The sequence below is a fragment of the Chiloscyllium plagiosum genome, unplaced genomic scaffold, assembly GCF_037043375.1.
Source record: "Chiloscyllium plagiosum isolate Xiang-an unplaced genomic scaffold, Cpla_swu_hap1 HiC_scaffold_20, whole genome shotgun sequence".
Taxonomy (NCBI): Eukaryota; Metazoa; Chordata; class Chondrichthyes; order Orectolobiformes; family Hemiscylliidae; genus Chiloscyllium; species Chiloscyllium plagiosum.
The window spans coordinates 42,027,342-42,040,966 of NW_028270158.1; the positions used below are offsets into that span (position 1 = coordinate 42,027,342).

The 13,625-nt window shown below is 43.8% G+C and overlaps 1 protein-coding gene across 1 annotated transcript in view; it reads left to right on the plus strand.

Annotated features, from left to right (window-relative positions):
- The first annotated feature begins 531 nt into the window (after nucleotides 1-531).
- The window catches only part of coro7 (coronin 7), a 172,634-nt gene continuing 159,540 nt past the window's right edge, over nucleotides 532-13,625 (plus strand). Inside the window, exon 1 of the mRNA XM_043711484.2 lies at nucleotides 532-686. Coding sequence (XP_043567419.2) covers nucleotides 627-686 — 60 coding nt within the window. The 5' untranslated portion in view covers nucleotides 532-626. The remainder of the gene's footprint in view (nucleotides 687-13,625) is intronic.

Genomic DNA, 13,625 nt, shown 5'->3' on the forward strand with positions numbered 1-13,625 from the left:
TGGGGGTTCAATTTCTGCGCCGGTAGAAGTTAACACGAAGGAACCTCAGCCTCAGGCTGTCCCCTCGCCTGAAGTGTGCATGTTAAACCACCACCAGTCGTCTCTCTTGTTTCATGAGAGAGCAGCCCTGTGATTCTGTAGGGTTGTGGAGATTTACTATTCTTTATATTTTATTAAACAAATTACAAACAATTTACAAAAAACATTTACAGCTGTACATAAGAGACAGCAATGTTACAAGGGAGAGGAGCAGCAAAGCTAGGCCCCCAAACCCTACCATTCAACCATTTTACAGGGAGATGAGGACAAACCTCAAATCCCAGTTCCACTTATGGCAAGACAGTGACAATGACATTTGTACATTAGACAATACTGTTACATACAAAGTGCAGACAATACAGACCCAGCAAGCCCCCATCCCTCCCACCTTTACTATTCTTCAATGTGACATTACAGCAGTGGGCGGTGCCTCTGATTGTGTGGTGGACGGGCGCACTGTCTGTGGGTGGGGGGGGGTGTAAGGCGTGGCTGGGTCCCACCCCTCCCCTCTGGTAGGCTGTTCCAGTTGTTCCCGGCTACTCGGACAGGTGGAGCAATCGTTGGTTTCGTGGCTGAGAGCGGGAGCAATGAACCGCTTCCGAACCTCGAAATACAAGAACACGGTACCGCGGCTTCCGGGTCGGGCGGTGAGTATCGGGGAAGGGAACAGTTACCCCACTGGAGGGTAAGAGGGAGGGTAAAGGGGGTAGAGCTGTTCCGGTATCGGGCTGTGGGGGGCCGTACTCCGCCCTCGGGTTCCATCGCTCCTTCCCTACCTCCCTCCAGCCCATGCCTCTCCCCGGGTGTTGCAGGTACGGACTCTCCCGGGACCTGGCCCTGTTACCCTTGAGATGCAGTTGCTGCGGAAGCCATCGCTTCCTGTGAGGAAGTTGCAATGAGCGAGCCCCGAATACTTTAATACAAATTCTATTCCAGGTTGCCATAGAAGCAGCAACAGCAAAGAGAATTCCAGCCTCCTCACGCTTGCATTTCTGTAGTGTCTTTCTCATTTTCAGGATGTGCTTTTCAGGAAAAAGTGAGGACTGCAGATGTTGGAAATCAGAAGTCAAAAAGTGTGGTGTTGGAAAAGCACAGCAGGTCAGGCAGCATCCGAGGAGGAGAGTCGACGTTTCGGGCATAAGCCACACTTTTTGGCTTCTGAAGTGTAGTCAGTGTTGCAAAATAAGTAACGAGACAGCCAATTTATGCATAGCAAGATCTCACAAACAATGACCAGATTTCTAGATAATGTATTTTTGTATTGCTAAGTGTATAATCAATTTGGCGAGCTATGAGAAGACTTGTAGCTCAGGTTGAGGTTCTGGATGTAGGTTTGCTCGCTGAGCAGGAAGGTTTGTTTTCATAATTATTGTTTGTATAATCAATGTTAGCTTAAATGTGGAAGTGTGCAGGGGGAATCTTTATCTACATGAGAGGGCAAGTAGGGATCCAGGTTCAATGTGTCAGCTAAAAGATTGAGTACTGGCCTATCTAACAAGTCATAGAGTCATACAGCATGAAACAGACCCTTTGGTCCAATTCTTCCATGCTGACCACTACTCTAAATTAATCTAGCCTTTGGCCAATATCCCACTAAAACCTTTCTATTCATATAAATGTTATAATTGTACCACTGTCAACCTCTGGCATCTCATTCCATATACACACCACTCTTTGTGTGAAGTTGTCCCTTTAAATCCCTTTTAAATCTTTCCCCTCTTCTTAAGCCTATGCCCTATAATTTTGGATTCCCCTACCCTGGGAAAAAGACCTTGGTTATTCACTTTATCTATGTTCATAATTTTATAAACTTCTATAAGGTGACCCCTCAGCCTCTGACACTCAGGGAAAAATAGTTTCAGCCTATTCAGCTTCTGAGGAGAAAGTGAGGTCTGCAGATGCTGGAGATCAGAGCTGGAAATGTGTTGCTGGAAAAGCGCAGCAGGTCAGGCAGCATCCAGGGAACAGGAGAATCGACGTTTCGGGCATAAGCCCTTCTTCAGGAATGGGGAAAGTTTGTCCAGCAGGCTAAGATAAAAGGTAGGGAGGAGGGACTTGGGAGAGGGGCGTCGGAAATGTGATAGGTGGAAAGAGGTCAAGGTGAGGGTGATAGGTCAGACTGGGGTGGGGGCGGAGAGGTCGGGAAGAAGATCTCAGGTTAGGAAGGCGGTGCTGAATTTGATGGATTTGACTGAGACAGGGTGGGGGGAGGGGAAATGAGGAAACTGGTGAAATCCGAGTTCATCCCTTGTGGTTGGAGGGTTCCTAGCCGGAAGATGAGGCGTTCCTCCTCCAACCGTCGTTTTGTTGTGGTCTGACGATGGAGGAGTCCAAAGACCTGCATATCCTTGGTAGAGTGGGAGGGGGAATTGAAATGTTGAGCTACAGGGTGGTTGGGTTAGTTGGTCCGGGTGTCCCAGAGGTGTTCTCTGAAACGCTCCGCAAGTAGCCGGCCTGTCTCCCCAATATAGAGGAGGCCACATCGGGTGCAGAGGATGCAATAGATGATATGTGTGGAGGTGCAGGTGAATCTGTGGCGGATATGGAAGTTTCCTTTGGGGCCTTGGAGGGAGGTGAGGGGGGAGGTGTGGGCGCAAGTCTTGCACCTCCTGCGGTTGCAGGGGAAGGTGCCGGGAGTGGAGGTTGGGTTGGTGGGGGGGTGTGGATCTGACGAGGGAGTCACGGAGGGAGTGGTCTTTACGGAATGCTGATAGGGGAGGGGAGGGAAATATATCCTTGGTGGTGGGGTCCGTTTGGAGGTAGCGGAAATGACGGCGGATGATGCGCTGTACATGGAGATTGGTGAGGTGGTAGGTGAGGACCAGTGGGGTTCTGTCCTGGTGGTGGTTGGAGGGGCGGGGTTCAAGGGGGGAGGAGCGGGAAGTGGAAGAGATGCGGTGGAGGACATCGTCGACCACGTCGGGGGGGAAATTGCGGTCCTTGAAGAAGGAGGCCATCTGGGTTGTGCGTTTTTGGAACTGGTCCTCCTGGGAGCAGATGCGGCGGAGTCGAAGGAATTGGGAGAATGGGATGGTGTTTTTACAGGGGGCAGGATGGGAGGAGGTGTAGTCCAGGTAGCTGTGGGAGTCGGTCGGTTTGTAGTAGATGTCCGTGTTGATTTGGTCGCCTGAGATGGAAATAGAAAGGTCGAGGAAGGGGAGGGAGGAATCTGAGACTGTCCAGGTGAATTTGAGGTCGGGGTGGAAGGTGTTGGTGAAGTGGATGAACTGTTCAACTTCCTTGTGGGAGCACGAGGCGGCGCCGATACAGTCATCGATGTAGCGGAGGAAAAGGTGGGGGGTGGGGCCAGTGTAGTTGCGGAAGATGGATTGTTCCACATATCCTACGAAGAGGCAGGCATAGCTGGGGCCCATGCGGGTGCCCATGGCTACTCCTTTCGTTTGGAGGAAGTGGGAGGATTGGAAGGAGATGTTGTTCAGGGTGAGGACCAGTTCAGTCAGTCCCCTCCCCCCACCCTGTCTCAGTCAAATCCATCAAATTCAGCACCGCCTTCCTAACCTGAGATCTTCCTGACCTCTCCGCCCCCACCCCAGTCTGACCTATCACCCTCACCTTGACCTCTTTCCACCTATCACATTTCCGACGCCCCTCTCCCAAGTCCCTCCTCCCTACCTTTTATCTTAGCCTGCTGGACAAACTTTCCCCATTCCTGAAGAAGGGCTTATGCCCGAAACGTCGATTCTCCTGTTCCCTGGATGCTGACTGACCTGCTGCGCTTTTCCAGCAACACATTTCCAGCGCTATTCAGCTTCTCTCAAGCCCTCCAATCCCAGCAATATTCTTGTGGATTTTTTCTGCACCCTTTTAAGTTTAACAACCCTTTCCCTATAGCGGGGAGACCAGATTGAATGCAGTATTCCAAAATTGGCCTAACCAATGTCCTGTACAGTCGCAACATGATTTCCCAACTCCTATCGTCAATGCAATGACGAATAAAGGCAGGTATACCAAATGTCACCTTCACTAATCTGTCTACCTGCAACTCCATCTTCGAGGAACTATGAACCTGCACCGCAAGGTCTCTTTGATCAGCAACGTTCCCCAAGGACTTTATCATTAAGTGCATAAGCCCTGCCCCGATTTGGTTTACCAAAATGCAACACTTCATATTTATTTAAATTAAACTCCATCTACCACTCCCCTGCCCGTCTGATCAAGGTCCTTCTATAAGGTCTGTGATAACCTTCACTGTTCAAGCCCTTCACCATGGACAGCATGGTGGCTCAGTGGTTAGCACTGCTGCCTCTCAGCGCCAGGGACCCGGGTTTGATTCCGGCCTCGGGTGACTGACTGTGTGGAGTTTGCACATTCTCCCTGTGTCTGCGTGGGTTTCCTCCGGGTGCTCCGGTTTCCTCCCAGAATCCATAGATGTGCAGGTTAGGTGAATTGGTCATACTAAATTGCCCATAGTCAGGGGTAAATATAGGAAAGGGGAATGGGTCTGGATGGGTGACTCTTCAGAGGATCAGTGTGGACTTGTTGGGCTGTTCCCTGTTTCCATACTGTAGGGAATCTAATCTAATCTAATTTTGGTGTCCTTTGCAAACTTACTAACTATTCCTCCTATATTCCCATCCAAATCATGTATATAAATGCCAAAAAGTAGTGCACCGATCCTTGCTGCACACTGCTGGTGACAACCCTCCACCACTGCCCTTTTTTTTAGATCACTTAGTGTGGAAACAGGCCCTTCGGCCCAACAAGTCCACACCGACCCGCCGAAGCGCAACCCACCCAGACCCATTCCCCTACATTTACCCCTTCACCTAACAGTACGGGCAATTTAGCATGGTCAATTCATCTAACCTGCACATTTTTTTTGCGATTGTGGGAGGAAACCCAAGCAGACAAGGAGAGAATGTGCAAATTCCACGCAGTCGCCTGAGGCGGGAATTGAACCTGTGCGCTGTGAGGCAGCAGTGCTAACCATTGAGCCACCGTGCTGCCCTTTGTCTCCTATCTTCAAACTAATTTTGTTTCCAAATTGCTAGCTCTCCCTGGGTTCTATGTGATCTAACCTTACTAACCAGTCTACCTGTGGAACCTTGTTGAGTACCTTATTGAAGATCATATGTATATGCTGGGTGTAGACATGGTTAAAATGCTTCACAAGATCTTTGATACATTGGTTGAAGTGTTTTGAATACTGTCCTCTTTATCAGAGCAGTCATTCTGTGCAAGCAGTGCATACTTAGAAGAGGAAGTGCTGGTTCAGGACTTAATGTTTGGGTTTTGTTCTGTTTGTTAAAATTCCCTAAAGGTTGGCATTTTAAATACTGGTAAGCAAGGCTTAATTGTGTGAAATCTCACCATTTCTCATGGTTATATTGAATGAAGTGTGAAAGTGCTGATAATTTGATGAGTAAGCCAGTTTGGTAGGAAGGGAAAGACCTGCACCTTTGTTTTGCTGCTTCTACTTTTTCACCATTTTAAAAATTGATTGTTATTGTATAGGGGAGAAACTAACTGTTTGAGTATCAGGCCAGTGGTTAAGATCTGTTCTATTCCTAAGGTTTTCAGTAGTACATAGACACGTGGAAATAGTAAAATATGTAAAATAAACTTGAACACATTATTTTAGTTAATTAAACATTAAGGATGGAAGGGCAGATAATGTGTCATGGCTGCAGCATGTGGGAGCTTCTGGATGCTAGTATGATCTAGCTGAGACATGACTGCAGTGATGCAGCTGGAATAGCTTCAGTTCAGTTTATGCTGGAGGATAAACTACAGATATTGTGACATATCAGGAAGGTACATTGTTACATGGCCATTTTGTACCAGGAAGTGGTCACAACCGTTCAGATAGAGAAAGGAGTGTGAGACTGTAAATGAGACAGAAGTGTCAGCGCATTAAGTGTTTGCAACAAGTTTAACGTTCTTTCTGTTTGAATGAATGAGCTGAAGGACCATGGCACTGTGATAGAGGAAACGAAGCATGTGGGGACAGTAATAAGTAGGGGATAGTATAGTGAGAGAGAATAGACACTGTTATAGAGTCATAGAGATGTACAGCACAGAAACAGACCTTTTGGTCCAACTCATCCATGCCGACCAGTTATCCCAAACCCAATCTAGTCCCACCTGTCAGCACCTGGCCCATATCCCTCCAAACCTTTCCTACTCATATACCCATCCAGATGCCTTTTAAATGTTGCAATTGTATTAGCCTCCACTACTTCCTCTGGCAGCTCAATCCATACACGTACCACCCTCTACATGAAAACGTTGCTCCTTAGGCCTCTTTTATATCTTTCCCCTCTCACCCTAACTGTGTAGCTGAAAGCATGATGCCAATAGACTATGTTGCCTACCTCGTGTCAAGATTTGGGATGTTTGTTCAGGATTCAGAAGGGGAAGGGTTAATTTGTTGTGGTCCTTGTAAGTACTAGTGACATAGGTACAAGGAAAGATGTTTTGCTTAGACAGATATGAGGAGCAGACATCACACTGAACAGCAGAAACCTGATGGTAATAATCTCTTATTATGTGAGCCATGTACAAATTGGCAGAAGACATGACTAGTGAATATGACATGAAAGATAATATAGGGAAAGTGAGTTTTGGTTCATGGAGCACTGATATCAGTATTTGAGAACATGGGCTATATTGTTGGGATGATCTGCACCTGAAATGTGCCTTGACCAGTGCTCTAGCAAATCTTTTAACAAGGGAAGTGGAGAGGGCTTTAAACTAAATAGTGGAGGTGGTACAAAAATAACAGAAAGACAAACCTAAAGGCTCTGTAGCATTCATAATAGTCATACAGGAAGTTTACTTGGTTTATACCAAGAATGAGTAGACTGTATTAAAGGATAGGTTGATCGAATGGGCTTATTTTTTAGTGGTGTGGAAGATTGAGGGGTGACTTGTTTGAAGTATTTAAGATCCTGAGGGTCATAGTCATAGAGATATACAGCATGGAAACAGACCCTTCGGTCCAACCTGTCCATGCAGACCAGATATCACAACCCAATCTAGTCCCACCTGCCAGCACCCGGCCCATATCCCTCCAAACCCTTCCTATTCATATACCCATCCAAATACCTCTTAAATGTTGCAATTGTACCAGCCTCCACCACAACCTCTGGCAGCTCATTCCATACACGTACCACCCTCTGCGCGAAAAAGTTGCCCTTTAGGTCTTTTTTATATCTTTCCCCTCTCACCCCAAGCCTATGCCCTCTAGTTCTGGACACCCCGACCCCAGGGCAAAGACTTTGCCTATTTATCCTATCCATGCCCCTCATAATTTTGTAAACCTCTATAAGGTCACCCCTCAGCCTCGAGTGGATGTAGAATGGATGTTTTCTCCTATGGGTAGATCCGGAACTAGTGGGGCTGTTTTAAAGTTAGGGGGTCACCCTTTTAGGAATGAGATGAGAATTTTTTTCCACTTTGCAAATGTGAGAGTTTGGAACCCTCTACCTCACAAAGTAGGCAGGATCATCGAGTAATTTTAAAGCAGTAGGTTGATTTCCTTGCCAACAAGAATTCAAGGTTTTGAAGGTTTGATGAGACTTAGAATTTGAGACACAAACAAAGCAACCAGGATCTTATTGAATAATGAAGCAGGGATGAGGGGCTGAATGGTCTGCTCTGCTCCTAATTTTATGTTAGAGTGTATATTGGAGAATTCCACAAAAAAAGTGGGAGGCACGGTGGCTCAGTGGTTAGCACTGCTGCCTCACATGATCAGGGACCTGAGTTCAATTCCCACCTCCCCGTGTCTGTGTGGGTTTCCTCCGGGTGCTCTGGTTTCCTCCCACAGTTCAAAGATGTGCAGATTAGGTGAATTGGCCATGCTAAATTGCCCGTAGTGTTAGGTGGATTAGGTAGGGGTAAATAAAGGGGGTGGGTTTCTCTTTGGATGGTCAGTGTGGACTTGTTGGGCTGAAGGGCCTGTTTCCACACTGTAGGTACCTAATATTTTAACTGCTGTCAATGTAACATTTCTGCAAGTTCAGTATATTAGTCCTTTGGGATATAGGGCAGTTTTAGGCCACAGAGATTGAGTTCTGTTCTGCAAGTAATCAGAAAATGGGCCTGGGAGAAATAAACAAAGTACAGTTTTATTCTTTAATTGATATTTGCTGAACATGAAAGCAACCTTTTGCCTTTAATTTCTTTGAGACAAGATGATATTGCATAAATTAACTGTAGAGAATATCTTTAAGGGCAAATGTTCATGAGTCAAGCCAGTACGGAGTGCAGAAAGCAGTTTTTATGATGTGATCCGTTAACTGGTGACTAAACAATGATTATGATATTGAATTGGAACTGGTCCAATCAAATGTTTGCAAGTACATGATTTGGCCACTCCCATTGCAGCCCTCCTATTCAGCAGTTTGCATTTACGTTAGGAAGGAGTTAGTATTTTATCTGTCGGTTTACTGCAGGAAATTTCTAAGTTGTTATTGGTTTCTAGTTCTTTTCTTATCTTCATTTTATGACTTGTTGGTTAAGTACCTTTAAAAATGTGATGCCTTGCACAGGACACCTTTATTATTCACATCCCTCCTGGCTTAGATTCAAGGGATCAGTTGTAATTAGTGGGTACAAATCTTGCAGTAGATTTGGAAATGAATGTTTGTTTTCAGCTGGGGACTTTGGCAGAGAAGGAAATTCTAATGTTTTCTTACAAGTATCTATTTACAAGCTAAGTTGCTCAGTCAACAATCAATTTTGAATCGTATTGTTCTGAGCAGTAATTGTTACAAATGCAGAATTTTATAAACAGTCAAGCTTTAAGTTGGCTCCTTTTTAATTCAAAGTGAAATAGGTTAGCTTGGAGAAAGGCATGTAACCTTATACTAAGTCTGTCCAGAGCCAAAGTTGTGATCTCTGGTCGCCACAGGTTAGATTCCCCAACAATGTGGAAACAGGCCCTTCAGCCCAACAAGTTCACACCAACCTTCCATAGAGTAACCCACCCAGACCCATTTCCCTCTGACCAATGCACCATACACTATGTGCAATTTAGCATGGCCAATTCATTTGGCATGCACATCTTTGAACTATGGGAGGAAACCAGAGCACCCAGAGGAAACCCATGCAGACACGGAGAGAATATGCAAACTCCACACAGGCAGTTGCCTGAGGCTGGAATCGAACCCGGGTCCTTGGTGCTGTGAGGCAGCAGTGCTAAACACCGAGCCACCATGCCGCCCATAGGATCTAGGGTTCAGATTAAATGTTTTGAAAGTGATGTACAGGTTTTAGCATCTTGACACAAAGGAGGCAGCTGTCCAAAATGTGTACAACCTGTTTGTCAGTCAGTCAGTCGGAGAGATTTGAGGAAGAAGACCTACATAGTTACTGCTAGGCCAGGCAGAAGAAATAGGCTGTAATCCTGTATTAATTGCCAAGCAGGGTGTTGGTGAGGACTGGTTTCGAGATCAAAGAAAAGATTCGTATGGAAGGTTATAAAGACCAAAGAATTACCAGATGGTGCCTTGCTGCTTACATTCTGGTTGACTCTTAAATCCTCTCTGAAATAGCATAGCAAACCATTCAGTTGTTTGAAACTGTTACAGTCAAAAAGAAACTCAGTTGGAAGAACCATCATATATTGACTTAGAAACTGAAAACTACAGTGTCACTCTTAAAAGTTCTTAAGAATTGGGAGAGCTGTTCCACAGACTAAATCAAGGAACAGTCTCTTGTAATCATACTCATACTGAATCATACCTTGCAGCCAATATTACTGATACCATCGTCACTATTCCTCTGTGTACTATGCCACTGATGATACAGACCCACCAGAAGTGATGGTTCAATGGAATGCAGTGAGGAGGAAGTTACCCTAAAAGTCCACAACGTTAACTTCAGGCTCCTGAAAGCTTGTGGCATTGGGTCAAATCTGAATAAGAAAACTTTGGCTGTTGGAATAGTACCCATGTTGAACACTGTTCAAATAGCGACCAGAATAGGTGAGTGGCAAGAATAGGTTCTTTCATTCAGCAATCACAGCACAAGTTTGAGGTGGCAATAGAATATCGAAATACAGTTCTTCCAGGAGCCCCTTTATTCACAGTTCTTACATAAATTAAAATTCCATTAGTATGATGTTACAATTTTTTTATCTAAAGTACACAAAGGTTTGAGTGCCGCCTGTCTCTTTGCCTCTATTCCTGATGACGGGCTTTTACCAGAAACTTTGATTTTCCTGTTCCTCAGATGCTGCCTGAACTGTGCTTTTCCAGCACAACTCTAATCTAGACTCTGGTTTCCAGCATCTGCAGTCCTTGTTTTTACCTCTTTGAGTGGCTTCTGTCAGGGGAGACAGGAGATCGGTTAAAATGTGCTAAATTTAGCACATGGGATTAAAGGTGTCTGTCTGGTTTGCTTGCATAATTAAGAAGTTTTAATCCTTTTGTCTTTTAAATTAGTAAATGTTAGTAAAATACTTGACCTATATGCTGTAAATAGGTTAGAAATTGTACTGTACTTAATAAAGGATATTAAACTGATTACTGTAGCTGGGTTGTGAGATTTATTTGTAATTTACAGGTATGAGTTTCATTCATGCAATTTCATGGAAGCATTGTTTTGTCAGTTAGTTTCTTAAAGGGATAATGTCCCAGATAAAAGGTATTTAACAGGTATTTACTAATTGGGGAAACTGGTTGGTAAGGGCTGATTAATATTATAATGTTTCATGGAGACTTGATGGGACTGGTATTTTTCTTTATGCTACACTTATTCAGAGGTAAACATTACTTGTTGCAAGAGCTGATAAGGTGTGAAATGTAGTAATGGGTTTGAAAGGGTTGTTTTAAATTTGGATAGTAAAATATACTACAGAACCGCGGTTTTATGAATAACTGAAACAGTGTTATGGTAAATAACGGGTTAGTAAAGGGTTATGAATGAATGAACAGTAATCCGGTATTAATGTTAAAAATCACACAACACCAGGTTTTAGTCCAACACATTTATTGGAGGCTCTAGCTTTCATCAGGTGGTTGTGGAGAATGCCTGATGAAGGAGCAGCATTCCAAAAGCTAGCGCTTACAAATAAACCTGTTGGACTATAGTCTGGTGTTGTGTGATTTTTACCTTTGTACACCCCAGTTCAACACCTGCATCTCCAAATCCAGTATTAATGAATATAGTGAGCTGGTTAGTGAGTTAATAAAGATACCATATAACACAATCTCATAACACAATATCTCAATACCAACTGAATGAAGCATTGAAGCTAGCAAAGATAGTGTACTCTGCATCAATGACCTTCCTCCTCCTCAATGTCAGAAGTGGAGTTGTTGCAGATTGTACAATTTGCACTTGTGACTTCTGAGATACTGGAACAATGTATGTCCATTTGCAGCAAGGCCCGGATATTTTTCAGGTTGGGCAAGTAACATCTTTAAAGACTTAACAACAATCTAGGTTTGTTCAATGTATCATTTCAGTTGCATGACACTGTAATCTATTGCTATAAATTATGGTCCTGCTCCAGAACCACCTGATGAAGGAGCAGTGCTCTGAAAGCTAGTGTTCCAAATAAACCTGTTGGACTATAGCCTGGTGTTGTGATTTTTAACAAGTGAGGGTAAAGTATTAGAATGGGTTGAGGATTGGTTGACTAACAGGAAGCAAAGAGTGGGGATAAATGAGTGCTCTTTTGGCTGGCAATGAGTAACGAATAGTGTGCCTCAGGGATCAGTGTTGGGACTGCAATTATTCACAATTTATATAAATGCTTTGTCATTGGGGACGATGTATAGTGTGTCAAAGTTTGCAGATGACACTAAGATGAGTGGTAGGGCAAAGTGTGCAGAGTACTTGAAACTTTGCAGAGGAACATAGATACATTGAGTGAGTGCAGAAAGGTCTGGTAGGTGGAATGCAATGTTAATAAATGTGAAGTCATCCATTTTGGTAGGAGTAACAGTAAAAAGGCTTATTACTTGAATGCTAAAACGTTGCAGCATGCTGCTATGCAGAGGAACCTAGGAGTTCCCTTGTGCATGAATCACAGGGGGTTGGTCTGCAGATACAATGGGTAGTTAGGAAGGCAAATGGAATTTTGTCCTTCATTGCTAAAGGGATTAAGTTTAAAAGCAGGAAAATTATGTTGCAGCTGTACCGGGTGCTGGTGGGCCACACCTGGAATACTGTGTGGTTTTGGTCTCCTTATTTGAGAAAGGATGTACTGGCACTAGAGGGGGCATAGAGGAGGTTCACTAGGTTGGTTCCGGAGTTGAAATGGTTGACTTATGAGGAGAGTCTGAGTAGACTGGGATTATATTCATTGGAATTCAGAAAAATGAGTGGGGATCTTATAGGAACATATAAAATTATGAAGGGGATAGATAAGTAGAGAGGATATTTCCATTGGCAGGTGGAACTAGGACAAGAAGGAATTACCTCAAAATAAGGGGAAGCAGATTTAGGACTGAATTGAGAAGGGACTTCTTCACCCAGAGGGTTGTAAATCTATGGAATTCCCTGTCCAGTGAAGTAGTTGACACTACTTCAGTACACATTTTAAAAGCTAAGTTTTTTTTTGAACAATAGAAGTGTTATGAAGTTGAAGACATGTACTGTACCTTTGAGAGAGTGAATGCTGTTTGCACTGACAACTTGCTGGTACCTGTCCTATGACTGACTAGCAGTCTCAGTATGTACTGAAAAATTGAAAATATGTAACATTGGGCTGTGAACCAAATACCTGAGTTTTGGTAGCTATGTTGGCAACCATTTGAATTTAACGAATCAGTTTAAATTATGCCCCAGTTACTAAAGCCCAATTGATTTTGAATTTACTGTTTTGTCAACATCAAAGCAATGCAATAATCCAATGTTTGGAGTATAAAGATGCAGGCATTTTGAGAGTTAGCCAGAGAGAGAGAGACCAACTGCCTTTGCCAGAGTAATTGCCAGCAACACACTGTCTATCAAAGGGTACCTATTTCATATGAAATATCTTTGCAGTAAAAGACCAAAGACAACCCAGGGAAATCTATAGCCAGAGGAAGACCGACAACGACAACAACAGCAAATGTGTGGTTTTGAACTTAACTTGATGTAATTTTAATAGATTTTTTTCAGAACAGCATATTGTTTATAGAGTGGGAGATAGATATCAAACATTTTAGAGAAAGAAGTCTTAGTGTTGTAAATAGTTGTTTAATGTTCATTTTTAGAGTTAAAGAATAAATTGATCTTTGTTTTCTTTAAATAGTGGAATTTGGAAGTTCTCTGTCACTCATACTTGAACAGATTACGTAGCAATGTGAGCTTTTCTGGGTGTTTGGGTTAATTAGCAGAAGGGTTCACTGCCTTGTCATGACAAAAGTAATTAAGAGATACGGTGAGACTGTGTTAAGTGGAGCTGACTCCATGAAAAGATCAGCGATGTCCTATTGAATGGTGGAGCAGCCTCGAAGGGCCAGATGGCTGCCTCCTGCTCCTAGTTTTTATGTTCATAAGTGCGCATCATGTCCCCAAGGCATTCAATGGCATAACCATCACTGAATCCACCACTTTTGAGATTCCTGTTGTTACTATTCATCAGAAACTGATGTGAATTGGACGAGTTGTATAAATACTTTGTT